This window comes from Trichechus manatus, unplaced genomic scaffold (assembly GCF_000243295.1).
Source record: "Trichechus manatus latirostris isolate Lorelei unplaced genomic scaffold, TriManLat1.0 scaffold00066, whole genome shotgun sequence".
NCBI lineage: Eukaryota > Metazoa > Chordata > Mammalia > Sirenia > Trichechidae > Trichechus > Trichechus manatus.
In genome coordinates, this window is record NW_004444002.1 from 9,844,436 (window position 1) to 9,870,682 (window position 26,247).

The 26,247-nt window shown below is 39.9% G+C and overlaps 1 protein-coding gene across 5 annotated transcripts in view; it reads right to left on the reverse strand.

Annotated features, from left to right (window-relative positions):
* Positions 1 to 13,200: 13,200 nt before the first annotated feature.
* The window catches only part of ZNF280C (zinc finger protein 280C), a 51,279-nt gene continuing 38,232 nt past the window's right edge, over positions 13,201 to 26,247 (reverse strand). For 3 of the 5 annotated variants that reach the window (XM_023734296.1, XM_023734297.1, XM_004379650.2), the window contains 6 exons: positions 22,683 to 22,990; positions 22,146 to 22,286; positions 19,498 to 19,560; positions 15,636 to 15,754; positions 15,446 to 15,482; positions 13,201 to 15,318 (listed from right to left, as the gene is read on the reverse strand). In XM_023734296.1, coding sequence (XP_023590064.1) covers positions 15,303 to 15,318; positions 15,446 to 15,482; positions 15,636 to 15,754; positions 19,498 to 19,560; positions 22,146 to 22,286; positions 22,683 to 22,990 — 684 coding nt within the window. In that variant the 3' untranslated portion in view covers positions 13,201 to 15,302. The other 2 variants (XM_023734298.1, XM_023734299.1) reach the window with 2 other exon arrangements.

Genomic DNA, 26,247 nt, shown 5'->3' on the forward strand with positions numbered 1-26,247 from the left:
GCTTTCTGGGGTTCCTCCACTGTCAGTCAGACCATTAAGTCTGGTCTTTTTACTAGAATTTGAGTTCTTCACCCCACTTTTCTCATGCTCCATCCGGGACTCTCTGCTGTGTTCCCTGTCAGGGCAGTCATTGGTGGTAGCTGGGCACCATCTAGTTCTTCTGGTCTCAGGCTGATGAAGTCTCTGGTTTATGTCGCCCTTTCTGTCTCTTGGGCTAATATTTTCCTTGTGTCTTTGGTGTTCTTCATTCTCCTTTGCTCTTTGGTGGTTATTGAGCAGGAGAGTCCTGTAGGTATATCTTATACATTCGGTCCTATTGATGTGAAAGCCCTTGTTCAATTGTTAAAGTAACTAAAAGTGGCTAGAAAAGACATAATTACACTAGCTCCACGTAGATTCCTTTTTTTTTGCAGGGAAGAGGGAGTGCTCCTTAAGGGGGACTTTCTTGTTGGAATCCCTCTGTGAGAGGGTCCAGGCAGAAAGCTTCAGAGCACTTTCCCCTGTAGATGTATGCAGGTCTGCCCCTCAGACAGCACAGGTAACACACACCAGATGTGCTTCTGGCCAAACAAATAACAGCCCGTCAGGTCCTACCTGCCTTGTCTGGGCAGTGCTCTTCCTCCTGCACTGGCCAACACCCTGCTCCCCACCCCACTCCTGCCCAACCTGCAGGCTCAGCCCAGTCTTTGGAACTTGCTTAGTACCCCAGTTAACCAGTAACCAGTAGCCTAAAGTGAAGTCGATTCCAACTCATGGCGACCCCACGTGTGTCAGAATAGAACTGTGCTCTACAGGGTTTTCGATGGCTGATTTTTCGGAAGTAAATCGCCAGGCCTTTCTTCGGCTGATCGCATTAACTCTTTGCACCACTCAGGGACTCCTGTACCCCAGACTGCATTTTCTTACCAGTTGTCCCCACCCAACACCTTGCCCCTGAATCTCACCCAGGAGCTGGGGTCCTGTTGTCTGCTGCTGAACTGCCTGCTGAAATCCCTGTTGTTATGCGTCTCCCTCATGGACTACCCCGTGACCTTGTGCCAGACTCCAGCTGCGGACTCCTCGCCCAGGACACAACCTGCTGGTGTGGCATCTTTTGGCCCCTGAGGCCTGGCTACAGGTGCACTTATCCATCCTAATGGCTGCATTTCAGTCCAGGGCCCGGCCCCTCTTGGTCTGCCTCTTTCTGTTGTAACAGGGCCAAGGTATGACAACACGCTGAGTCCTCCAGCCAGGACTGCCTCTTCTTACACCTGGCTTGCCTCTGACATCTTGCAGGCATTCCACAAACATTTACTGAGTGCCTACTATGTGCACTGTTCTAAGCCCTGGGGATACATATACGTTGCTGCCAAGTCAATTCCAACTCACAGCGACCCTATAGGACAGAGTAGAACTGCCCCATGGGGGTTCCAAGGCTGTAATCTTTATGGAAACAGATTGCCACATCGTTCTTCCGTGGAACAGCTGGTGGGTTCAAACTGTAGACCTTTCGGTTAGCATTTTGAGTGCTTTAACCACTGCACCACCAGGACTCCTTGAGAGGGATACATAGGTGAATGAAATAAAATTCTGCCCTCACAAAGGAGACAGACACTGAACAAGAAAAGAAATAAATAAACGAAATAATCTGAGGTAGTGATAAGGACTCGGAAGGCAATGAAGAAGGTAAAAGGACAGAAAGTGAGGAAGGCAGGGTAGGGCAACATATTAGACAGAGTGGTCTGAAAAGACATCTTTGAAGAGATAGCAATTGAGCTGAGAACTGAGTGAAGAAAAGCAACCCAGCCATGAGCTCAGAGGGAAGAGAATTCCAAGCAGAGGAAAGAGCAACCTCCAAGGCCCAGAGGCAGGAGTACGGTGGGCTCGTTTGAGGAACAGGAAGGAGGCTGGCATTTGACTGGAACACAGTGATGGAGGGAGAGAGCGGTAGGAGGTAGGACAGAGAAGCAGATGAAGCCAGGTCAAACAGGGCCCTGCAGGTCAGGCAGGGAGTATGGGTTTTATTGAATGCAGTGAGAAGCCAGTGGAAGGTTTGAGCACCATCCAGACTCAGTTTGGAAAGATTCAGCAGGCTTGCTGACATGCAAGAGGGAAAAGCCTCACTTTTTTTTTTTTTTTTTTTTAGCTCCTCTACGAAAGGATAGACACCATTCCTGGGAGACTCCTCAGTGTAGGCCCCTCACCTCAAACACTGGACTCGGAAGCCTTCCCCCAGACTCTTACCTTTTGGTCCTGCCAAGCCTGTGGCAATTTTGCTGCAAATAGCAGGCACTCATCAACCCCGCCTGGCTCTATCCTTTGTGCCTCACCTACCTGATCCTGTCTCGTCCCTCATTATGAAGTTGTTCTCCCTCAGCCACCTGGGGACAGCCAAGAAGCCCTGTATTTCCTCACTGTGGCCCCAGGAATCCTGAGACTCTCCGGGCTCCACCCAGATCTTCTCTTGATCTCTTACTGGGGTACCCAGTTTCCCTCCCTGGATGTTAGGATACAGGAGAAGACGGTATCCCAGTATGGAACCGGGAAATTGCAATGGAATCCTAGCATTGCTAGTAGTAGTGCTACTACTGGGTGGTGCAAACGGTTAGTGCACTCAGATAATAATTGAAAGGTTAGAGGTTCAAGTTCACCCAGAGGTGCCTCAGAAGAAAGCCCTGGCAATGTACTTCCAAAAAATCAGCCATTGAGGACTCTGTGGAGATAGTTCTACTTTGACACACATGGGATCACCATGAGTCGCAATCAACAGCAACTGGTTTGTTTTAGCATTGCTAGTAAGATGCCTTTCCTAGCCCCAGAACTGACTGATGGCAACAGCCAGGTGGCACTGTGGTGCTCAAGCCTCTCTTACATTGAGGGAGAGGACTTGGGGATGGGCTGTACCTAGCATATCTGGCAGAAGGGAACTCAGGAGGCCAGAGAACCATGAGACACTTGTGAGGGTGAAGAGTGAGGGAATTCAAGGGAAGCAGGGTATTTCCAGGTTCCTTATTTGGTTTCACTGTGTCTCTGGAACTATCCATGATGGGCGCTCTCTCTACAGTTCCTCTTCACTTTATAGATCTGTACCCTCGGGGCTTTGCCTGTGCTAGAGATATGACCTGGAGAAACAACTACTAATATTCCAGGGACTATTATGTGCCAAGCACCATGCTTAAGCACTTTATATACATTCATTCACCACCTCACTTAATGCTCCTTCAGCCCTAGGGGGTGCGGATAAATGATTTTCATTTTACAGATAAGAAAATGGATGTACCGTGAGATTTAGTAACTTGTTCAAGGTAGTAAGTGGTGAAGTGAGATCTGTCCAACTTCAAGTCAGGACTCTTTCTAGGATATTATACTGCCTTTCCAGCTAGTTCCAAGCTCCATGACCCCTGCAAAGGTTCCAGGTTTACTACAGCCAGCCCCCCAGCCCATGGGGGCTTGGCCAGCAGGCCATTCAAAATTCAGGTGGCCAGACTGGGACATTCTTCACTGAGTAGGGCACCCTGACCAGACACCTCCAAGAAGCTCATGTGGCTAGCAGAAAGAGGGTCAGCTCTGGGCCAAAGGAGCCCCCTACAATAGCTGGGAGCTACAGGGCCAGCTTGACTGTGCTGCTCAGCCTTTGGGGCTGCAGGATCTTGCTGCTGGGCTCTCACAGGACTATCTCTTCCCCAGTACCTGCTCATTTGCTCAGGCCCCGGATCCAGCCTGAGGCTTCTCTCTGGCTGAGTCCCTGAGGCTGAGGACTGTGTCAGCAGGGTCCTTCTGTCAGAGAACCCAAGACCAAATGCTGCTCTGAGCACCACCACCTAGAGCAGTGCTGGGGAGGGAAATCCAGCCCAGAACAGCTGGAGAAGCCCATAGGACAAGTGAGCCTGACTGCAGCCCACACCCCACCCTGAGTGTGCGTGTTGAGGGTGGTGGGGTGGAGAGGCGTGGATGTGCCGAGAGCTTCCTGGAGAGCAAGGCACAGCTTCTCCTGCAACTTTGAGCAGCAGCTGCAGAGAAAGGCCAGTAATTATTCTCTTGTAACGTCTGAGGAAGGAGCCCTGGTATCACAATGGTTAAACGCTCAGCTGCTAACCAAAAGGTTAGTGGTTCAAACCCACCCAGTGGCTCTGCAGGAGAAAGACCTGGCCGTCTGCTCCCATAAAGATTACAGCCTAGAAAATCCCGTGGGGACAGTTCTACACTGTCACATGGACTTACTACGAGTAGAAATTGACTAGACAGCACCTAACAGCAACAATAACATCTGAGGAGACAGAGTTGCTGCCATATCTTCAAGAGATTCTCCACCTCATTCCTCATCTCCTCACTGGGAGGGGCCTTGCTCCCTCTGGAAGGGCTGGCCTAGACTCTTGAACCACTTCCGAGGCCCTCGAAGAACCCAGCATGATTCAAACGGAGCAGCCACTGGTTTGACACCTTGTTCTGACTCCAAGTCCCCTTGAATGTCCACACCTCTAAGGGTTGGCACTGGGACAGCAGAACTGACATAGAGGCCCCAGAGATTCCCTTTGAATCTTTTCCATTAACCTTATAACCAGAAACCACCATTTATGAGACCATGAAGCTATCCCTTTCTTGAAAACCTGTTGGAGAAGCAGAGAACTGGGTGTCCACACCTCTAAGGGTTGGTCCTGGGGTGCAGAACTGAGATGGGGACCTCAGAGATTAGTTTAATGGTTCCTGAATGCTCATTCACAACCACTGGATAAAATCATTTGGGGACTTGTTAAAGTACAGATTCTTGGGGCGCTAGCCCCAGACACTGATCTAGTAGATCTGGAGGCAGGATCTAGAAAATTTTTTAATTGCTGTAAATATATATATAACACAACATTAGCCAATTAGAAATTTGTATTTTTAAAATGTCAGACGTGCCTCCAGGTCTCTCTGTGTGTGTCTGTGTCTACCCTAGGCCTCATGATGAACCCTAAAATCAGAAACTACCTTTCCCAAGCCAGAGCTTCAAAACAGGCTGTGTGGACCCAAGGGCAACCTGGGTAACGATGGATCCCAGACTGATGAGGTAGATCCTTTCAGGCCCTGAATTTATGAGAAATGAAATTTCCAGTCATACCAAATGGACTGTTCACCTGTATTTAGTAGGTAAGAGCCTGTTAACCACGAGAGATAACTGAAGACTTATCCCGAGGATAAACACTTCCACACTGTGAGTACCACTTGGGACTGAAGACACAAGATTGATAGTAAAGAGATTACCTGTCTGCTGTGCTGTGTGCCCCCTGCTGGTAACATTAGTGAAGCTAGGACAGGGTTTCCCAGGAGGAGATTTTCTGACTGGTAGTGACCTGGGATAGAAGTCCATAGAGAAGGAGCTAATCCTGGTCCCAGTCTGGGCACTTGGACACCTAGACCAAGAAGGTTACCCTCAGAAAAGGATATGGGTTGAGGGTGCCCTAAGCTACCTTCACCAAATCATTGGGACTTAACTCTCCTAAGGGAAATCTGTGAATCCTGGTAAGAGCTACTAGCCTGCAGCAGGGAGGGAGGGGAGTCATTGAGAAGTACCTCACCTGAAGATTTTGAAGCTGGTTAGGTAAATAGCCCTGGTGGTCTTAAGAGATACCACTGGGGGCACAAAGAGATTCCCCTATGTCATGATGCAGTTAGAATGAGAAACGGACCGTATGACCTGATCTGACCCTGTAGTTGGCACTTAATCCTTTCCCCAGTCAGTAATGTGACCCTTGTACATAAAGTACCCGAGGAAGCTTCAGGTAAAAGCATAGATAAAACACCTGGCCTACCCTTTACCCACCAACCGCTGGTGGAAACCCTGATGCGTCAGATAAAGGGGAGGTCTCCAAAGTATTGCCCTGCCTATGGTTCCAGGGAGATCTTCAGTGGGAAGGATACAATGAGACCTTGCCTAGTGTTTGGACTCTATACCTCCAACTAAAATAAAAACAGTTATTAATGGCAGCTAACATTTACTGAGAGTTTACTCTGTACTGTTAAGTACTATTTTCTGTGCTTAACATGGATTGTCGTGCTTAATCTTCACAATAACCTCTGAGGTACAGGATGATCAGAGCATCTTGCCTAGGGTCACGCAACTGCCAAGTGTTAGAGCAGGGTTTAAACCCAGGAATGTCTAACTGCAGATCATGAACCACAAGGCTAACTTCTCTTAATCTTCTCAAGACTGAGAGGAGGAAGTGCTCTTGGGCCTGAAGCTAATGCCTCCATCTTGGATAGCCGATGGGAGTTGGTGTGAGATGCCAGGGCTTGTGGCCAAATATTTCATTATATGACTATACCATATTTTGTTTGGAGCCCTGGTGACGCAGTGGTTAAGAGCTCAGGCTGCTAACCAAAAGGTCGACAGTTCGAATCCACCAGTCACTCCTTGGAAACCCTATGGGGCAGTTCTACTCTGTCCTATAGGGCCACTATGAGTCAGAATCAACTTGGCAGCAATGGGTTTGGTTTTTTTGGTATCTTTCACTGATGAGGAAGCTGAGGCTCAGCCAGGTTAAAAGTACTTTACTCATGGCTACACAGCTGATTAGATCACAAAACCCAGATTTAAACCTAGGCATGTCTTATTTCAGGGCCGCACTCCTTTCATACCACCATACCTCACAGTGGTACGGATAAAGATATTGTTCAGTGTGAAGATGCACAGTAGCTTCTCCAAGTTTGCTGATGATAGTAAGCTTTTCCAGGTGGTCAAATACCAAAGTCACAGGAGTGAGGCTGCAGAAGGATCTCAAAATCAGAGAAGTGAATGAATCTTAAGTGAACCATTGTGTGGTCAAGTATAAGGAAGTATAATTTAGGGAAAATACTCCAATTACTATTTAGAAAATACAGTTAATGATTAAAATAAACCTAGAAGCTTCATAGATATTCCCTAAACATAAGCCTAGTGAACTTGAGACACCAAAATCTAATGGTATGGCTATCTTTAGTACTATGTGCTTTGACAATAACTCTCAATAAAGACACACTAGGTTAGGAAAACAAAGTTAACAGAAATGATTGTGAAAGTAACAGTAGCTACTGTGAAAGGGATGATTCAAATGAAAGATAGTCTGAAGATTAGGGCCATTAACTGGAAGGTTTTCACTGGCTGATTTCTGGATAACATTGCGAAGAACAGCAATTCCAGAACACTTAACTGTGCTCATGAGGAACCTGTACATAGATGAAGAGGCAGTCGTTCCAACAGAACAAAGGGATACTGCATGGTTTAAAGTCAGGAAAGGTGTGCATCCGGGTTGTATCCTTTCACCATACTTATTCAATCTGTATGCTGATCAAATAATCTGAGAAGCTGGACTATATGAAGAAGAATGTAGCATCAGGCTTGGAGGAAGACTCATTAACAACCTGCATTATGCAGATGACACAACCTTGCTTGCTGAAAGTGAAGAGGACTTGAAGCACTTACTGATGAAGACCAAAGACTACAGCCTTCAGTATGGATTACACCTCAACATAAAGAAATCCTCACAACTGGACCAATAAGCAACATCATGATAAACGGAGAAAATATTGAAGTTGTAAAGGATTTCATTTTACTTGGATTCACAATCAACACCCATGGAAGCAGCAGTCAAAAAATCAGTGCATTGCATTGGGCAAATCTGCTGCAAAAGACCTCTTTAAAGTGTTGAAAAGCAGAGATGTCACCTTAAAGACTAAGGTGTGCCTGACCCAAGCCATGGTGTTTTCAATCACCTCATATGCATGCGAAAGCTGGACAATGAATAAGGAAGACCGAAGAAGAATTGACACCTTTGAATTATGGTGTTGGTGATGAATATTGAATAACCCATGGACTGCCAAAAGAACAAACAAATCTGTCTTGGAAGAAGTACAGCCAGAATGCTCCTTAGAAGGGAGGACGGCAAGACTTTGTCTCACATACTTTGGACATGTTATCAGGAGGGACCAGTCCCTGGAGAAGGACATTATGCTTGATAAAGTGGAGGGTCAGTGAAAAAGAGGAAGGCCCTCCACAAGATGAATTAACGGTGGCTGCAACAATGGGCTCAAGCACAGCAACGATCACGGGGATGGTGCAGGACCGGGCAGTGTTTCGTTCTGTTGTACATAAGGTCGCTATGAGTCGGAACTGACTTGACGGCGCCTAACAACAACAACCATAACTGAAAGGTTGGAGGTTTGAGTCCACCCAAAGGCACCATGTAAGACAGACTTGGTGATCTACTTTGAAAAATCAGCCATTGAAAATCCTATGAACCGATTACTGTAATTGCTGTCAATTCAGTAAGCTGTACACCTGGAAAAAGTTGAATTGGAAAAAGTTGTGTGATAGACATATTTAAAATAAAGACCAAAAAAAAAAAAAAAAAGTAGCTGTTGATCCCGCTTATATACAACCCAAATCCTAATGGGATTTGGTTTCTTGGTTTGGAGGTTTAGGGTCACGGTTTCATTGGACATCCAAGTTAACTGACCTAATAACATGTTTAGTGCCTCTGTTCTACCGCCTAGTTCGTTGCATAGTGCCTGGGGTCTTAAAAGCTTGCAAGTGGTCATCCAAGGCACAACATTTGGTCTCGATTTGCCTGGAGCACCAGAGAAAGAAGGAGAGTCAGGAATAGAAGGAGGATATGGAATGTGTGGCTAATTGCCTCCATAAACAACTGCCTCTTTCGCCATGAGACCAGAAGAACTGGATGGTGCCTGGCTATCATTACTGAACATTTTGATCGAAGATTCTATAGAAGAATCCTGATCAAAAGGGGGGAAATATAGAACAGAATTTTAAATTCTCATGGACTACAGACTTCCTGGAGCCATGAAGGTTGGATGAATCCCTGAAACTATTTCCCTGAGATAATCTTTAAACCTTAAACCAAACATATCCCCTGAAATCTTCTTAAAACCAAACAATAGTTTAGCTTAACTAGTAAAAAAGATCTTCCTTGAGCATTATGCTCCTTTAAAAACTACCTATATGAGATCAAAGTGACAACAGCAACTTGAAAGATCAGATAGGAACCTTAGGGGGCAGTGAATTTCTGTTAATGGGGGAAGAACAACTCAGAAAAGGAGTGTGAGAATGGTTGCACAACTCAAAGAACGTAATCAATGTCACTAAATTGTACATGTAGAAACTGTTGAATTGGTGTATATTTTGCTGTGTATATTCTCAACAACAAAATAGAAAAAAAAAAAAAACTCTATGGAGTGCAGTTCTACCCTGACACACATGGGGTTACCCTGAGTCAGAGTCGACTCAACATCAACTGTTTTCTATCTGAATAAAACAAACACAGAAATAAAATCATGAAGGGTAGTAATAGGTTAAGATTAATAGTAACTATAATGACTTACATTGTTAGTGTTTATGTGCCAGTTACTGTTCTAAGTGCTTTATACACATTAAAACAAAATGCTGTCAAGTTGATTCCGACTCACAGCGACCCTGTAAGACAGAGAAGAACTACCCCATAGGGTTTCCAAGGAGCAGCTGGTGGATTCAAACTGCCAACCTTTTGGTTAGCAGCCAAGCTCTTAACCACTGCACCACCAGGGTGTATATACACATTAGCTCATTTAATTCCCTCAATAACCATAAGAGTAGGTGTTGTAAAATCTTCATTTTACAAATGAAAAAACTGGGGCACAGAAGTCAACTAACTTGCCCAAAGTTACACACTAGTAAGTGGCAGTTTGCTGTAGAGCATGAACTCTTAACCACCCACCACACTGCCCCTTTAAGGGTTTAAGGGGGTTTACTCAAACCTCCTAATCCTAACATCAAGGAAGATCTGTTGAAGCTATTTAAGCAGGAAGTAAAACGTTACAGATTAAGAAAGCCCTTAATAGATAATAATAGATCAAAAATAGTCATAGTTTCAAGAAAAGTAAGTACAGTGATAAGCTGAGCATAATGAGTTATAGGAAGACGGTAGAAATAATTAAGATAGTCTTAAGCTTCTTGGGTTAGAAGTCATGTAACCATGCTCTTCAACAAAAATAACTGGTCTGTCCCAGTTCTGTATTTCTTAGACTTTTGTAAGCATACTAATAAGCATAAATTTTCCCTGATAAAATAATTTATAGAAATATGAAAACATATATTGCCAGCCTCGTTATATACTCCACCTTACAAATGATTTTTCATTTTTTTATTGTACTTTAGATGGTTTACAAAGCAAACAAGTTTCTCATTAAACAATTTATACACATATTGTTTTGTGACATTGGTTGCCAACCTCATGACATGTCAACATTCTCCCCTTCTCGACCTTGGGTTCCCTATTACCAGCTTTCCTGTCCCCTCCTGCCTTCTTGTCCTTGCCCCTGGGCTGGTGTGCCCATTTAGTCTTGTTTTGTTTTATGGGCCTGTCTAATCTTTGGCTGAAGGGTGAACCTCAGGAGTGACTTCATTGCTGAGCTGTAAGGGTGACAAGGGGCCATACTCTCAGGTTTCTCTAGTCTGTGTCAGACCGGTAAGTCTGGTCTTTTTTTTGTGTGTGTGTGTCATGGATTGAATTATGTCCCCTCAAAAATGTGTGCATCAATTTGGCTGGGCCATGATTCCCAGTATTGTGTGGTCGTCCTCCATTTTGATTGTAATTTTATGTTAAAGAGGATTAAGGTAGGATTGTTAGCACCCTTACTAAAAGGTTACATCTCTGATCCATGTAAAGCGACTTTCCCTGGAGTGTGGCATGCACCACCTTTCATCTTATAAGAGATAAAAGAGAAGCAAGCAGAGAGTGGGGGGCCTCATACCACCAAGAAAGCAGTGCTGGGAGTAGAGCGTGTCCTTTGGATCCGGGGTCTCTGCACAGAGAAGCTTGTAGTTCGGGAAAGATTGATGAGAAGGCCGACAGAGAGAGAAAGCCTTCCCCTGGAGCTGACGTTCTGAATTTGGACTTTTAGCCTACTTTACTGTGAGGAAAAAAATTTCTCTTTGTTAAAGCCATCCACTTGTGGTATTTCTGTTACAGCAGTACTAGATGACTAAGACAGTGAGTTAGTGATTTTTTTTTTTCTGGAGATTTATTTTTAATTGTATTTTAGATGAAGGTTTACAGAGCAAATTAGTTTCTCATTAAACAATTAATACACATATTGTTTTGTGACACTGGTTGCCAACCTCATGACATGTTAATACTCTCCCCCTCTCAACCTTGGGCTCCCCATTACCAGCTATCCTGTCCTCTCCTGCCTTCTCGTCCTTGCCCCTGGGCTGCTGTGCCCATTTAGTCTCGTTTTGTTTTATGGGCCTGCCTAATCTTTGGCTGAAGGGTGAACCTCAGGAGTGACTTCAGTACTGAACTAAAAGGGAGTCCGGGGGTCATACTCTCAGGGTTTCTCCAGTCTCTGTCAGACCAGTATGTCTGGTCTTTTTTTTTTTTTTTTTTTCTGAGTTAGAATTTTGTTCTACTTTTTTCTCCAGCTCTGTCTGGGAGCTTGTCACCTTACAAATGATTTATGTCTAGGAGTCCACCTTAGTCAACACCCTCACTTAACATTTTACTTCCCCCAATTCAGAAAATCTGAAGAATGATTATTGTAAATCAAAATTTTCCACATGCTATAGAGATTAATATCAAGAAGTTACTAAGTTTTTTTTGGGGAAAATTCCAGGGTAAAATAAGTGCCTGCTAAGTTTTTTCTTGGGGAATCAGAGGCTACATGTTGCATGAAAAATCCCACAATAAAGAATCTATTTAACTTTAACCTAGTAGTTCCTACTATTGACCGTGGAACCTTTATTTTGCAGACCATTTATAAATTATAAATTATGGACATTAGTTCTAGACCTAGATACCTTCTTATATAGAAATGGGAGAGAATTATCTCTACAAGAGAACATGGAGAAAATTAACCATGCCCAGGTCGCTATGAATCGGAATCGACTTGACGGCTGTGGGTTTGGGTGCAATGGAAACATTTAATTTTCTCAAGATTGAAAGAGTCCCTGTTTCTGCTATTGGGGATAACTTTATGTGGTAATCTGAATTCGTTTTCTCATAGAACAAATGATAAGTGACGTTTACGTATAATCAAAATAGAATTCCAGAACTCTAGAATTAAGTTAGCACCCATGTTGTACAAATAGGGCACCTGAGGCTTCAAGGATACCACCCCTCCCTTGGTATTCCTCATCACTGGCCACTCCTCATCCCCTGCGCCGACTCCTTCTCATCTCCCCAACCTCTTAGTGTTGGAATGCCCCAGAGCTGTCTACGCACCTTGGCCTTTTCTCAGTCTCTACTCTATCCCTTGGTGATCTCACACAGTCTCATGACAGCTGTACTGACAGACTGGACCTCTCCCCTAAACTCCCAAGTCATCCATCCTAATGTCCATGATATACCCACTTGGATATCTCATAGGCATCTCAAACTCAAATGTGTCACAAATCGAAGTCCTCAACTTCCCTCCCAAATCTTTCCCTCAGTCTTCCCAGTTAATATCAACATCATTGTTAAAGTTGCTCAGGTTAATAGCTGTACTGTCCTCAACACCTTCTCTCACACCTCACATCCAAACCATCAACAAAATCTGTTGGCTCAACCTTCAAGATATATCCAAAATCGAACCACTTATCGCCTACACTGCTACCATCCTAATCTAAGCCTCTATCATTTCTCCTGGATTTTTACAATAACCTCCTAACTGATCTCCCTGATTCTGTCCTTGGTCCCCGACAGCTTATTCTCACAACAGCAGCTAGAGTGATCCTGTTATGACACTATTCTGTATTTAAGGATTTTTTTTTGCATTTTTTTATTGAGATGTAAAATATTTCTCTAGTTAAAATCCTATAATCCTTCCTTCCAGAGTAAAATCCTTACACTTGCCTATAAGGCCCTACATGGTCCACATGACCTCTCAGGCTCTATCCTCTACTACCCTCCTCTGCACCCACAAAGCAGTACTCCTCCTACAATGTTGCTATAGTTAGAATGTGGTCTACCATATTTTTCAACTATGACCAAGGCAGATAAAATATTTATAAATGAAAAGAGAATTTCTGTTAATGATGGAAAGACACTATTATTTCCGGGCAAAAGCTTGAAACTTAAAAAAAAAAAGGAGTAGATATGGGGTGGATGAGAAAACATCCTAGAGATAGATAAGGAAATAAAGACTGGAATATCACCAAGTTTGCTACTAAGAACCAAGCCATTTTTGGAGATTTTGGAAAATCATTCACAGCAGAAATCAGTTTGGAAAATTAAAACGAATGGATTAATCTCTTTTGATTATAAATTGCAAGGAGAATTCTGTTTCAAAGTATAATTCAAGAAGTTCTGATTTTAGAGTAAAGCATGACTTATAATTGAGTCTTAACTTCAGAGCTTTGCCTACCTTCATGGTTATTAAGATCACAAAGGGAATGTTGCTAGTCTTTAAAATTCAAGAAATCAGTAAAGTATAGTGATGTTTTCATTGTGCTGGAGGAAAAAGTGCAAGATACACTAAGCAGATAAAGCTCTCAGCCTGCAGGCCAAGTAATTAGGGCTCCATGAAACAAGTAAAGCAATTCTCTTATTTATATGATAAAATCTATAGCTTTTATAAGAAGTTATTTATTAGAAAATAATTACCAAGGCACTTGAGTAATTCAAATTTTATTAAAAAAATAAGTAATAACATCAAAACTGTTCAGCAAATCTATATTCAATGTAACCAAAATAAACAAACACAAAATTAAAAAAAATATACATCTATATATATATGGGCAAGAAACAAGTGCATTTTTGGTCCCAATATTTTTGAATATATTATCTTTATCCAAAGGAACTACATTAATGACTAAGAAGATATTATGTAGTAGATATACAGAAGTGTAACTTTAAAACTTGTTTTAAGGTCTGTTAAGAAGAGTTTTCACCAATTCTTTGTATCTTTGAACTCACAAACATTAAGATAATGTTAGTAATGACAGTTCTGAGACAGACAGAGGATGTACTAATGTCTGCTGGTCTGAACAACTGCCAAATTAAAAAGCTACCAACTGGTGATGTTGTTGCTGTTGTGTGCTGTCTTATAGCAACCCTATAGGTAGCTACATAAAATCTGTAGGAGTCTAAGGAATCTCGAAATTCTTAACAAAACAAAACAAGCACGGAACAAAAGTTTTACAAAAGAAGAACATAAAAGTAGACATACATAACAAAATGGACATCAAAAACTTTAGAGAAAACATAAAATCAAGTTACCAAAATTAAATTAAATTAAAAAAAAAAGAAAAAAATCTGAATATTAATATTGCTGATTAATTCCTAGAGTTAATACTGGATAAAACTTCAAATGACAGTACAAAAAAGTATAACTTTGGAACTGTAATTTTAGAAACTTGTTGTAAGAACATGAAAGTAACCTTGGTCTCTACACAACCAGAACTTTAGTATTCCTTGGACTGCATGCATGCTAGAGGAAGATTAAAGGGCAGCAGCCAAAATGATTAAACTTCAACTTGGATGTTGAAGCATTGATTTGATGGGCTTTTCTTGGTCAGAATCGAACCATAAGCTCAAGATCAAAAGCCAAAGCCCACAGTGGGGAGATGTGCTCAATTTGGTGGGCTTTGAGGTCATCTCTGGCCAAATCAGCACCAGCCTTACGGGAGGCCAGTCATGTAGAAAGGTACTCTCCCCAAGATATGATTTCTTGAGGCCACAAACTAGAGGAGATCTCACAGTCAAATTATTCACATTTCTTGGAAAGAGAGAACAGGCATCAGTTGTGTCCATCGAAGGGGGACACTGTCCAGGAGTACCCTGGATATTTTTTGAAATTTCTGTGTTGCTTCCACATCTGAAAAATAGGAAAAATAGAACAATGACAGACAAGGAATGGGAGAAAAGACAGCTATCTGACCTAAAAATGTAAGACTTGTAAGAAATTAACAAAGAAAGCAGACAAAACAGACAAAAGAAGATGAACAGCCATATCGTTTGGAATGTAATATTCTAAAGGCAAGTACAGCAGAGAAAAACACAAATTATTTTAAGCAAAGTAAGAAAAGGCCATAGCAACAAAAGTTATTTTTGGAGAGAGGCAACTGGAGAAAAAAAAAGATGTTAAGATATGTTAACCTGACACAAAGATAAGGTGGAATAAGAATCTAGTGCCATCTGAAAGCTGAAAAGAACTGAGTAATGAGAACTAGTGTCATGAACTTGGTCGTTTAACTGCTTTTGTGTAAGAAAACACTTCAGAACTTTGAGCTTAGAAAACTGCCTTTGTGTAAGAAAACACTTCAGAACTTTGAACTTAGGAAATTCCAACTTGTCTTGCACCAGGTTGCACGAGCTCCATAGAGCGGGAGGAATCTAGTTCAACAAGCAGCTTTAAAAAAAAAAAAACAAAAACAAAATACTTTAATATTTTTCATTTCTATTAATGATACATTAAAAAAATGCAACAGTGCTAAAATCCATCAAAGTAAAATGCACTGAATGAAAATTAAACTTACTCAGAAGTGGGTGCAGAAGTTGAGGTATTTTCAGAAACTAAAATTAGAAGAAAAGTTTTACATTTAAAACAGCATATATGATGAGTGAGACTATCAATTTAATACATAAAGAATCCATACTGTGGCTGATCAAAAATATTGGAATAAACAAAAAATCCAAATCCAAAGTAATACAATTATATATACATACCACTCTCTTTTATAACTTGGCAAGTATGAGTTTTACGTTGACTTAAGTGTTTAGCCATGAGATCTAAACCAGAAGAATCAGTTAGGAAGTCACATTTAAGGCACACTAGAGTAATGCCCCTATGAAAAAAGAAAGCAGTAAAAAAAGGTTTTTATCCTTTATAATAATCCATAGACAAGTTCAATAATTATTTTTCTATGTAATAACTCATGATTTCCTTTATGTGTCATCACTATAATTTTCCTATTTGTTATATAAACCTGATGTAATTGACACGATTCTCTAAAAAATGCCATCGCCATTCCAAATTATGCTACCGTTTATTTACAGAAATTATTTGTGCCTATAAACTGTTCCTTCTCATACTCATTGCTAAAAGCTAGGTGTCAAGAGACCTACAGTCTAGTCTTGGCTCCACTAACAACTTGTGTAACTTGAGCAAGTCACAAGCTTTCTGTGCCTTTGCCCATCTGCAGAACAAAGATATAACATTCATTCATTCAGTATATATTTACTGAGGACCTGCTTTACACACACTGTACTACTAGGTATTTTGGATACAATGGTAAACAAAAAAGGTACAGTCTGTGCTCTAACGGAGCCTACAATGTAGTGTCTTACTTAAGTGAGGATAAAATTAGAAAAGAAATGTGAAGGCTTTAATAACAGATCATGTAATGTGATTATTGTTATTAACAGTTTATTAACAAAGCATAAATACGCCTTTGAAGTTCACCACATACTTTTAAGTATTTCACCTGTACAGGAATAAAAACACGTAGCATATCTTAGACTAACTTCTCCCCTGGGGCTCTAGTGTAACAGCCTGCTGAGTATTTACACCTAGATGTCACACTGCACATCAAAAATGATCTTCAAAAAACTAAAATCAGGGACAACCCCCACTCTCCACCCCCGAAAATCAACTTCCTGACTGGTTTCTCTTATGACACCATTTACCCTGACAACTAAGGCTCAAAATTGTAGTTATCTCTGACTCTCTTCTTCCTTAAAACATTCAGTATTTTAAACATTTTATAATACTAACAACGTATTGAGCACTTACTCTGTGCCAGGCTGAGGGCTTTAGACATATCTAAATCTTACAACCCAAAGAGGTAGGTGCTGTAATTATCACCTTTTTATAGAGGACAGGGTCAGGTTTAATAACATGACAAGGCCAGGACCAGGTAAGTGTCAGGATAAGTGTCAGGACCAGGTGTGAAACTGAGTTTTTTTGATTCCAGAGCCCATGTTCTAAAACAAGATGTAGTATCACTCCATCACCTCAACTCAAACCCCTGTTGCCGTCGCGTCTACTCCTACTCATAGCGACTCTGCAGGACAGAGTAGAACTGCCCTATATGGTTTCCAAGGAGCAGCTGTGGATTTGAACTGCTAACCTTTTGGTTACCAGCTGAGCTCTTAACCACTGTGCCACCAGGGTTCCGCCTTAACTCAGGACCTTATTAAATCTTATGACTACCACAGTAGCCCTAACTAGTCTATGTGACTCATGCAGCAACAACTGACCTTGCATACCCCTTCTTCAATACCCTTGATACTACTCAGTACACTAATGGTTTCCCAGTGTCTTCCAAATTAAGTCCAAACTCCCTAGTGTTGTTTTCAAGGCTTTCACAATCTGGATCTAAGCTCAAAAGTATTCATTCTTTCAGACTTTCCATCTTATTACTATGCCATATGGATTTTGTGCTCCATCTAAACTTTACTACTAGCCATTCCCTGTGTATGCCTCTTATTATCAGTAGAAGCCTCTCTTCCTTTAGAAATCAGTAACTCTCATTGCACTTACTACAAACATCTGTATATTAATGTAGTTATTTATGTTCATGCCTTATTTCCCTCCAATAAACTATACATTCCCTGGAGGTTGGTACTAAGGCTTCGTCATCATTGTCATCTTTACAAGACCTGCTACACTGTGTTATATATGACAGGTGCACAATAAGTAGCTACAGAATGAACATCTCATTCCGATAAAATAGTAATTACAAAAAATTATTGTTCTATAGAATTATAAATATGCTAAGTCCCATACACAGAAACTGACCAATACTCAATTTAAATTTGAGACCTACTCAAGTTGAGAAAAAGGCTTCTCAGGTCTTTAAAATCATACAGTTAATTTAAAAACCAAGCACATAACTGAGCTTGACAATAGTGAGGTACAGTAAAACTCAAAGTCTCATCTTATAGGATACAATAAAACCCTTTTCATTCTTCTAAAAAGTTTTCAGTAAAGGCAACATCTAGTATAGCTTACTCTTTTCTAATTCCTTGAATTCAGTAATGTTTTAAAAATAGTACTAGCATATTTAAAAAAACTTAAATCAAACTTTTCTCTGGCTGTGAGCTACCGGTCCAACATTGTAGATGGGGCCCATCATTCACATATGTGGTTTTCAACATATACATTAATTTATTCAGCAAATATTTGCTGAATGCCTACAATGTGCCAGGTACTAACTATTCAATGCCTGGAAAATATCTAGTGTAAACAAATATCAGAATACACATTACAGTGAGAAGACACAGACAGTAAATAAAAGAGTAAAATATAGAGTATGTCAGATAGTAAAAAGTTTATATGAAGAAAAAACAAGAATCGAAGGGAGATAGGGAGCGCTGGGGGTGGGACACACAGGAAAGGATGCTATTTTAAATGGAGTGGTCAAGGAAAGAAAGCCTCACTCACTGGAGTAGAGACCTGAAGGCGGTGACGGAGCTAACCATGCAGATATCATAGCAAACTAGGCAGAGGGAATAACAAATACGAAGGTCCTGAGACATAGTATCATCTCCTCTTTATCTTTTCCACTAACTTAAAGCATCAAAAAAGTATTGGCTAAACTTATATCTATGTCTTAGCCTGGTGCTACAAAAATCTTGAAACTAATATTTCAAGTAGCAGTGCCAACATGAGCAAAATAAACAAAGGAAGAATGTCAAAAAATGGTGTTCAGTGGATTCTGGGATAAATATGTGCTGCAACCAAAATTAATTATTTATTACTCATCAAAAATTCTTTCTGCACAGTAAACAAGTTGTGCACTTTTCTTTATTTCAAAAAGAAAAAACTAAGAATTAGGAAGGCTATATATTGATTTAAAGTATTAGTGTGGTTTAATAAATTTACTTCAAAACTGAAGAAGTATTAGTCATTTTAATGTCGTTTTTAGTTGCTGTCAAGTTAGCTCCGACTCATGGCAACCCCCATGTATAACAGAACAAAACACTGCCCATTCCCTGTACTATCTTCACGATTGTTGGTATTCTCAAGTCCACTATTATGGCCACTGTGTATTTTGAATGTCTTCCAACCTAGAGCCCCATCTTCCAGTACAGAGTCAGATAACATTCTGTTGTGATCCAGAAGTAGGTTGACAGGCTTTTCTTCCTAGTCTGTCTTAGTCTGGAAGCTCTGCTGAAACCTGTCCACCATAGATGACCCTGCTGGCATTTGATATAGCTTCCAGCATTAAAGTGACACACAAGCCACCACAGTATAACAAACTGACAGATGGGTGGTGGAGTCATTTTACTAGGTATCTTAAATATATTTTAATATTCAAATATTGTCAGAGAACCTTATTTCTGTTCTTACTTTAGAATGCAAATGTGTGAAAATTTCATCTTAATGCCTGACATCACTGAAACAAAAGTGTAGCCAGAGAAGACAGGCTATTTATTACTCCCTTTGGCCAAGGATATAATGAACAGAACTCTGTCACATCCAGTAGCAATCATTTACATTTCCAAACTAGGCACCTCATCATTAGGTTAAAAAAAGTTATTATAATTTTTCAATAGAAAGAATGAAAAAATATCAACTGGTTACCTGATAGCTCCTGAATTTTTCTTAAAAATACAAAACCGTTTACTTGGATTGCTGCTATGACAGCTGAAGAGACAAGAGACAAAAGAGATCTGATTAATTTTATTTTATAGTAAGTCATCACATTTGCAAATAACATATTTTTCTATAATGTAAACTGTTAATAATAATAATAATCACTTTCTTACCTTAATATGGTTTTGTGTGTGTGTGTGGGTGGGGGGGAGAATCTGGAAGATCTTGGAAGTAAACACTACCCGAGCTAAATGCCATTGTTTACCATCTGTAAAATCAAACACTTAAAGAGTTCTTTGCAATTACTAGGAGAGCTTTTAAAGAAAGCAAATTAAAGGAAGCAGAGCTCCTAAGTTAAACCAGTGCTTCCCCTAAGCACAGAACAGAAAACCATTAACCAAACTTTGTAGTCAATGGTAATAGCTTTTATACCCCCTTTGAAATTGATAAGGAAAGATTTCCGGTATTAGAAAGCCAGGCAGGATTAGCCAGGATTAGCCTAGCACAGTATTACTGGAAGTGTGGTAAATGGACTGGCAGCATTAGCATCACCTGGGAGCTTATTAGAAATGCAAAGTCTCAGGCCCCACTGCAAACCTAGTGAATCTATCTCTGGCAGTGGGGCTCAGGAATCGTTTTTTTTTTTTTTTAAATTACTGTGGTGAAAATATACGCACCAAAACATTTGCTGATACAACAACTTCAATAACATTGACTATATTTTCCATGCCGTGCCTCCATTATCACTATCCTTTTCCAAAATATTTCAGAAATCTTTTTAAACAAGTTTTTCAGGTGATTCTTATGCAAGCTAGAGTCTGGTAAGCACTGGCCTTGCTTGCATTTACCACACTTACATTTAGTGATTACGACATGACTGATAACCTTTAAAGGGGCAGTTTTAGCTGATAAATGGGGGTCATATTCCAATTGCAAAGGGTAAATGACAAATAAGCTATTTAGAAATGTTGATGGTAAAAGGAAGACAAAAAAATAAGGAAAGTAAAGGCAAATCTCCCTCATCCTAAAAAATATACCTGAAAATATTTGTAGGCAGAAGGAATGTGGTAGAGACAGAGATGAAATGAAGGTGGAGGGAAAGCAGAAGATGGGATATGTTTGTTTTCTGAGATTAATATCCTGATGAATGTAACAGAAAAAAAAAGAAGTAGAAATAAAGGTAATTTTGGGAAAGATGAAAAGGATAAACTCTGAGTAATCACTAGGCAAGGCTAACAACTGGGACAAGAATAAAATCTTGACGTTACTGAAAAAGGTTTATACAGATGATGGAGATAAAAATAAAGAGGTATAAAAAAAGGCAGGACCCAATCAAAGTTAAGGATCATGTATTCAGAGCTGACTGAGTCAAGCACAATTTGGTAGGTTAGAAGTGAGCATAGAGAAGATCAAAAAGGTGAGCTGGCCTGGAGTAAAGGCTGAGGATGTCCAGGACTCCAGGACAAAACAAAGCAGCATTCAAAACCGATAACCTAGAGGCTGAGGTTGACTATAAAGTTTGATGGGTGTTGCTGGATTGGAAAGAGTGATCAAGGCCCTGCAAGTCATCAGGGAATGAGAATTCAAAATGAATGAATATAGTATATGATGGGGTTAAAATCGAACAGTGATGAGAAACGGTACAACAAGTTACAGGTAGATGCGAAGTTCTGGCATAAAGAAGTCAGGTACCATGAAGTCAGACTGATCATCAAAGGCATAAAACCCCCCCGTGAGACAGATGCTGAAGCTATCAAAAAAGGTGGGCAAATCCTTTAAAGCAGGAGCTGATTATGACCAGAAAGTAACACACAGGCTATGACAGGATCTGTAAGAAATCACTTTTCCTGGTTATACCTTATTTCTGGAACAACCTGAATTTGCATAATCATTTTATCAGATTTATATCTGAACAATTTTTGGTTATTTAAAAAAATAAAAATACATCCTGAAGGAATAAATACCTACTAACAAGAGCCAGATAAAATAACATGGGCTATGAAGGCTTTCCCTAGCATACAGTACATGGTAGGTGCTCAAATAACAAATTGAATCAATGTATGAAAAGGAATTCCAACAGTAGCATCATAACCAAACTATCCCTTAGTATCTCATTTCACTAAATGAATGCAAAAATAGATGGCTTAAAAGATGAATGCACGGATGAAAGGAAGGACAGATGAATGAGTGAGACAGAGACACCCCGACCCAATAATGTTCTTAACATCATTGAAAAACCTGGAGTCTCTCAAAGTAAGTGGTTTGAAAAGGATACCACTCATGTGGTTACATGTATTTATTTCATAAAAATATTGAAAACATTTAAAGTGTATATTTGAAAATAATCATTTTTTGAAAGACCTATAAAATAAGAAAAAAAATGCCCAAAGAAAAACAAATTGCCCTAACAAACCTATTCTAATTTCATTAGTCTAACTGTTCTTAAAATTTTGTCCTAGTAATTTCATGAGTTACTATGGTGAAAACAGTACTGGGCGATATCCTAGAAGTTCCCTATTGCTAGACCATTTTAGCTCCTTGATGAGACGAACTGGCTTCTAACAGGACAACCTGGTTTTCTAAAAACAAACTTCCTCAATGGAAATTTTGATGGGCAATTTACATATTTAACTCACCTCATCATATGATTTACAAAAGCTTTGCTACAGTTACTGTTGTATTTGCAAAAATTACAGTGGCCATATGTAGAAAAGTGGCTTGCAAAATCTTTTATTTTGGAACGACACTCAATGCACTTGTGAACTCCCCGACGAAACCTTATGGAGACAGAGAAAATGGTAACAATATATTTTAAAAGAAAAGGAAAACCTTATTAAAATTTTACTAATTGAAGGCAAGCTATATAAATGAATATCTTTAAAATAAATACTTATTATTTTAATATTTGCTTTGGAACAAGCTAGAATAGGAATAAAAAAGATTAATCAATTCAAATATTCCAAGATATAAGTGTAGTGTAAGATATAAGGTTACCATAATAGATGAAAATTATAGACTAAACACCTCTTTATTATTTGCTTGGCCTTTATGCCAGGTAAGTGATACCACATGAATGTGCAGGGGGTTCTGTGACATGGTAAATTTATATTAAAATAAACTTTTAATAATCTAAGATTAAATTAATATTGTTTATTAGGAATAAAAGATACTACCTTAGGTTCTTCAAAGCTGTGCTGATTTTACTTTTTCTGTTGCGCTGTTTCTTTAGCTTGTAAGAGGCTTGTGGTTTGAATTTAGATCCAACTCCACTTGCCTTACTTGCTTTAGGTTTACTTGCAGTGGATGTAGTTGCATGAGGTTTACTTGTCTTAGATTTACTTGCATTAGATTTTGTGGTATTTTTACCAGTTTTAGTTTTAGAAATTGGAGGTGAGACCTGAAGCGAAGTGCTCGGAGTGTCACTTGAAAGTGTAGTTGATGGTTTTGATTGAAGAGGTCCAAGTGAAGCTCGAATAGTGACCTATAAAAATGAAGGTAATATATGATTTTAGAAAATTAATCATCAAATTAGTGTTAAAAATATCACTTTATTACTGATAAACTGATTGGAGAATGTAGGGTCAACTGATTTTTGATAAGGGTGCCAAAACAGTTCAATGGGGAACAATAGTGTTTTCAACAAATGGTGTTGGGACAACTGGATATCCACTTGCAAAAGAATGAAGTTGGCCCCTATCTCATACTATAAACAAAAATTAACTCAAAATAGATCAAAGACCAAATTGTAAGAGCTAAAACTATAAAACTCTTAGAAGAAAACTTTGTGACCTTGGGTTAGGCACTGGTTTCTTAAATATGACACCTGATACATAAGCAACTAAAGAGAATTCGATAAACTGAATTCTATAAAAACTGAAAACTTTTATGCTTCAAAGGATACAATCAAGAAAGTGAAAAGACAACCCACAGAATGAAAGAAAGTATTTGCAAATCAGATCTTTGATAAGGGACTAGAATGTATAAAAAACTCTTACCACTCAATTAATAAAAATACTGTAACTAACCCAATTTAAAAATAGGCAAAGCATCTGAAGAAGATAAACAAATGGCCAATAAGCACATGAAAAGATGCTCAACATCATTAGTTATTAGAGAAATGCAAATCAAAACCCCAATGACCAATCACTTCACATACACTAGGATGGCTACAATAAAAAAGACGGATAATAACGAGTGTTGACAAGGATGTGGAGAAACTGAACCCTTAGACATTGCTGGTGGGAATGTAAAATGGTACAGTCACTTTGGAAAACAGCCGGGCATTTCTTCAAATAGACAGTTACCATATAACCAAGCAATTCCACTCCTAGGTATATACTCAGAAAAATAAAAATGTTATGTCCACTTGTACGTGAATATTCACAGCAACATTATTCATAATAGCCAAAAAGTGGAAACAACCCAAATGTGCATTGATAATTGGATAAACAAAACAATAAAACCAAAAACCAAACCTGTTGCTGTTGCATCGATTCCAACTCATAACGACCCTACAGGACAGAGCAGAACTGCCCCATAGGGTTTCCAAGGAGTGGCTGGTGGATTGGAACTGCCAGCCTTTTGGTTAGCAGCCTGAGCTCTTAACCACTGCACGTCACTAGGGCTCCAAACAAAATATGGTATATCCATACAATGAAATATTACTTGGCCATAAAAAGGAAGGAAGTATTTATATATATGCTACAATATGGATGAACCTTGAAAACATTATGCTAAGAAGCCAGTCCCAAAGACCACATATTGAGATGTCCAGAATAAGCAAATCCATACAGACAGAACGTAGATTAATGGCTGCCAGGGGCTGGGGAAGGGGGAAATAGGGAGTGACTGCTAATGCATATGGGGTTTTTTTTTGGAGGTAATGCAAATGTTCTAAAATTGATTATAGTGGTATTTGCACAGCTTCGTAAATATGATAAAACCACTGAATTGTACACTTTAAATGGGTGAATTGTATGGTGTGAGTTATATTTCAATAAAGCTGTTACAAAAACAACCCTGCAATACAAAGCTTTACCCACAGTAAGGTGGCCTTTATCCTTGGTTCCTGAGAAATATCCCTTGGAGTAACTGGGGTGCCTTGGCCTGGGAGTCCCAGGCCACACCTAAGGATTTGTGTTGGCAAGCAGGGGCTGGTCAGACTAGAAAGACCCACCTGGGAGGCAGATATCAACCAGCCTCAGGAGGCATGATTTAGCCTATCATGCAGGACTGGCCAATAAAAGCCCGGAATATGAAGGCTCAGAGCTTCCTGATTGGTAAAGGGAAGGTGACAGGTCCTCTTTGAGACAGAGAAGCTCATTGGGAACCCTCCCAGACCTCACCTGTGCAGTTCTTGCTTATGATGATCCTGATTTGTACCGTTCTGCTATAATCTATAATTGTAAATATAGTGCTTTCTATGAGTTCTGGGAGTTGTTCCAAGGAATTATCGAACCCAAAGGAGAAGGGGGAACTAGCAGGTGAAAGTGAGGGTGTCATGTGGACTCTCCAAACTTGTGGCTGCTGTCTGCCTATTTTGACAGTCTGAAAGATGGCGTCCTTTTAACCTGTGAGATCTGACCTAGCTCCAGGTGGCTAGGGTAAAAGAGACAGTGTGCCATGTGGGCAGCTGGTGTCAGAAATGATTGAGAAATGGAAAGTTAGGACTGGATTAATCTCCACATTTTGGGGATTGGATCCATGCTGATTCTTATCCATGAAGTTATCCAATAAAAACTGTAATCAGATAAATCTTTCCTTTAGCCTAAATGGTCACACCAATTAAATAAAATTTACCTTGATATTTATTTATGGTTGTTGTACTGATAGCAATTATATGTTAACACAGTATTAATGGATAATTAGGATAATTAGGAGTTAAATTATATTAATATCAAAAGAGCACATTCCATGGGCTACTTTCATGATTTGATATAACTAAAAACTTTCACAAATATAGGTCAAAATTTACATCTCAAAGCCCAAAAAAATAACTCTGGAAAGGCTTACATTAACCTCTGATAATTATATAAAAAAAAAAGATGTCCAATAAATATGACCTTCTGTTTCTAGGGCTCATTAGGCAGGATATGTGCTTCCAATGGTTATGGGAGAGGTGACATAAATTCATCAGACAGCATGGAGCATTTAAAAATATTCAGAATTTCCTTAGAGGGAATTAATATAAAATTTATTATTTAGCAGTCAGACAAAGAAAATGTTTGATTATATCCATTGGTTGATAATGGAAAACAGTCGCCTACCAAACATTCTTTTTAATCATTTGACTATAATATTCTCCCCATGTACCTGAGGAGGAGCCTATGAGGAAGTCCTATGAAATACATGTGGTTTGGTATCATACAAAAAGCACTGGTCTAGGAGTCAAAAGACCTGAGGTTAAATCCAGTACTACCTTTTCCTAGCCATGTGAGAGAGGACTGTACTGCTTACATTAGTGTTCTGCATGTCTAGTTCCAGCATGGAATGAATGGATTGCAGATACTGGATAGCTTCTCTAGCTCTAGGTCTTCATAGTATGGCTTTACATTATTTTAGTTAATTCAAATAGCAGACATACCCAATTCAAAGGTAAGTATTCAAAACCAAACATATATGTCTGGGGACATTTTGGATTATCCATACCTCCGTTTCCCTCCACAGGAGCAAATATTCAAGAGCTGACTTTATACAAAGAAGTCAGAGAAAACAGATGTATATAAGGCAGCCAGGGAA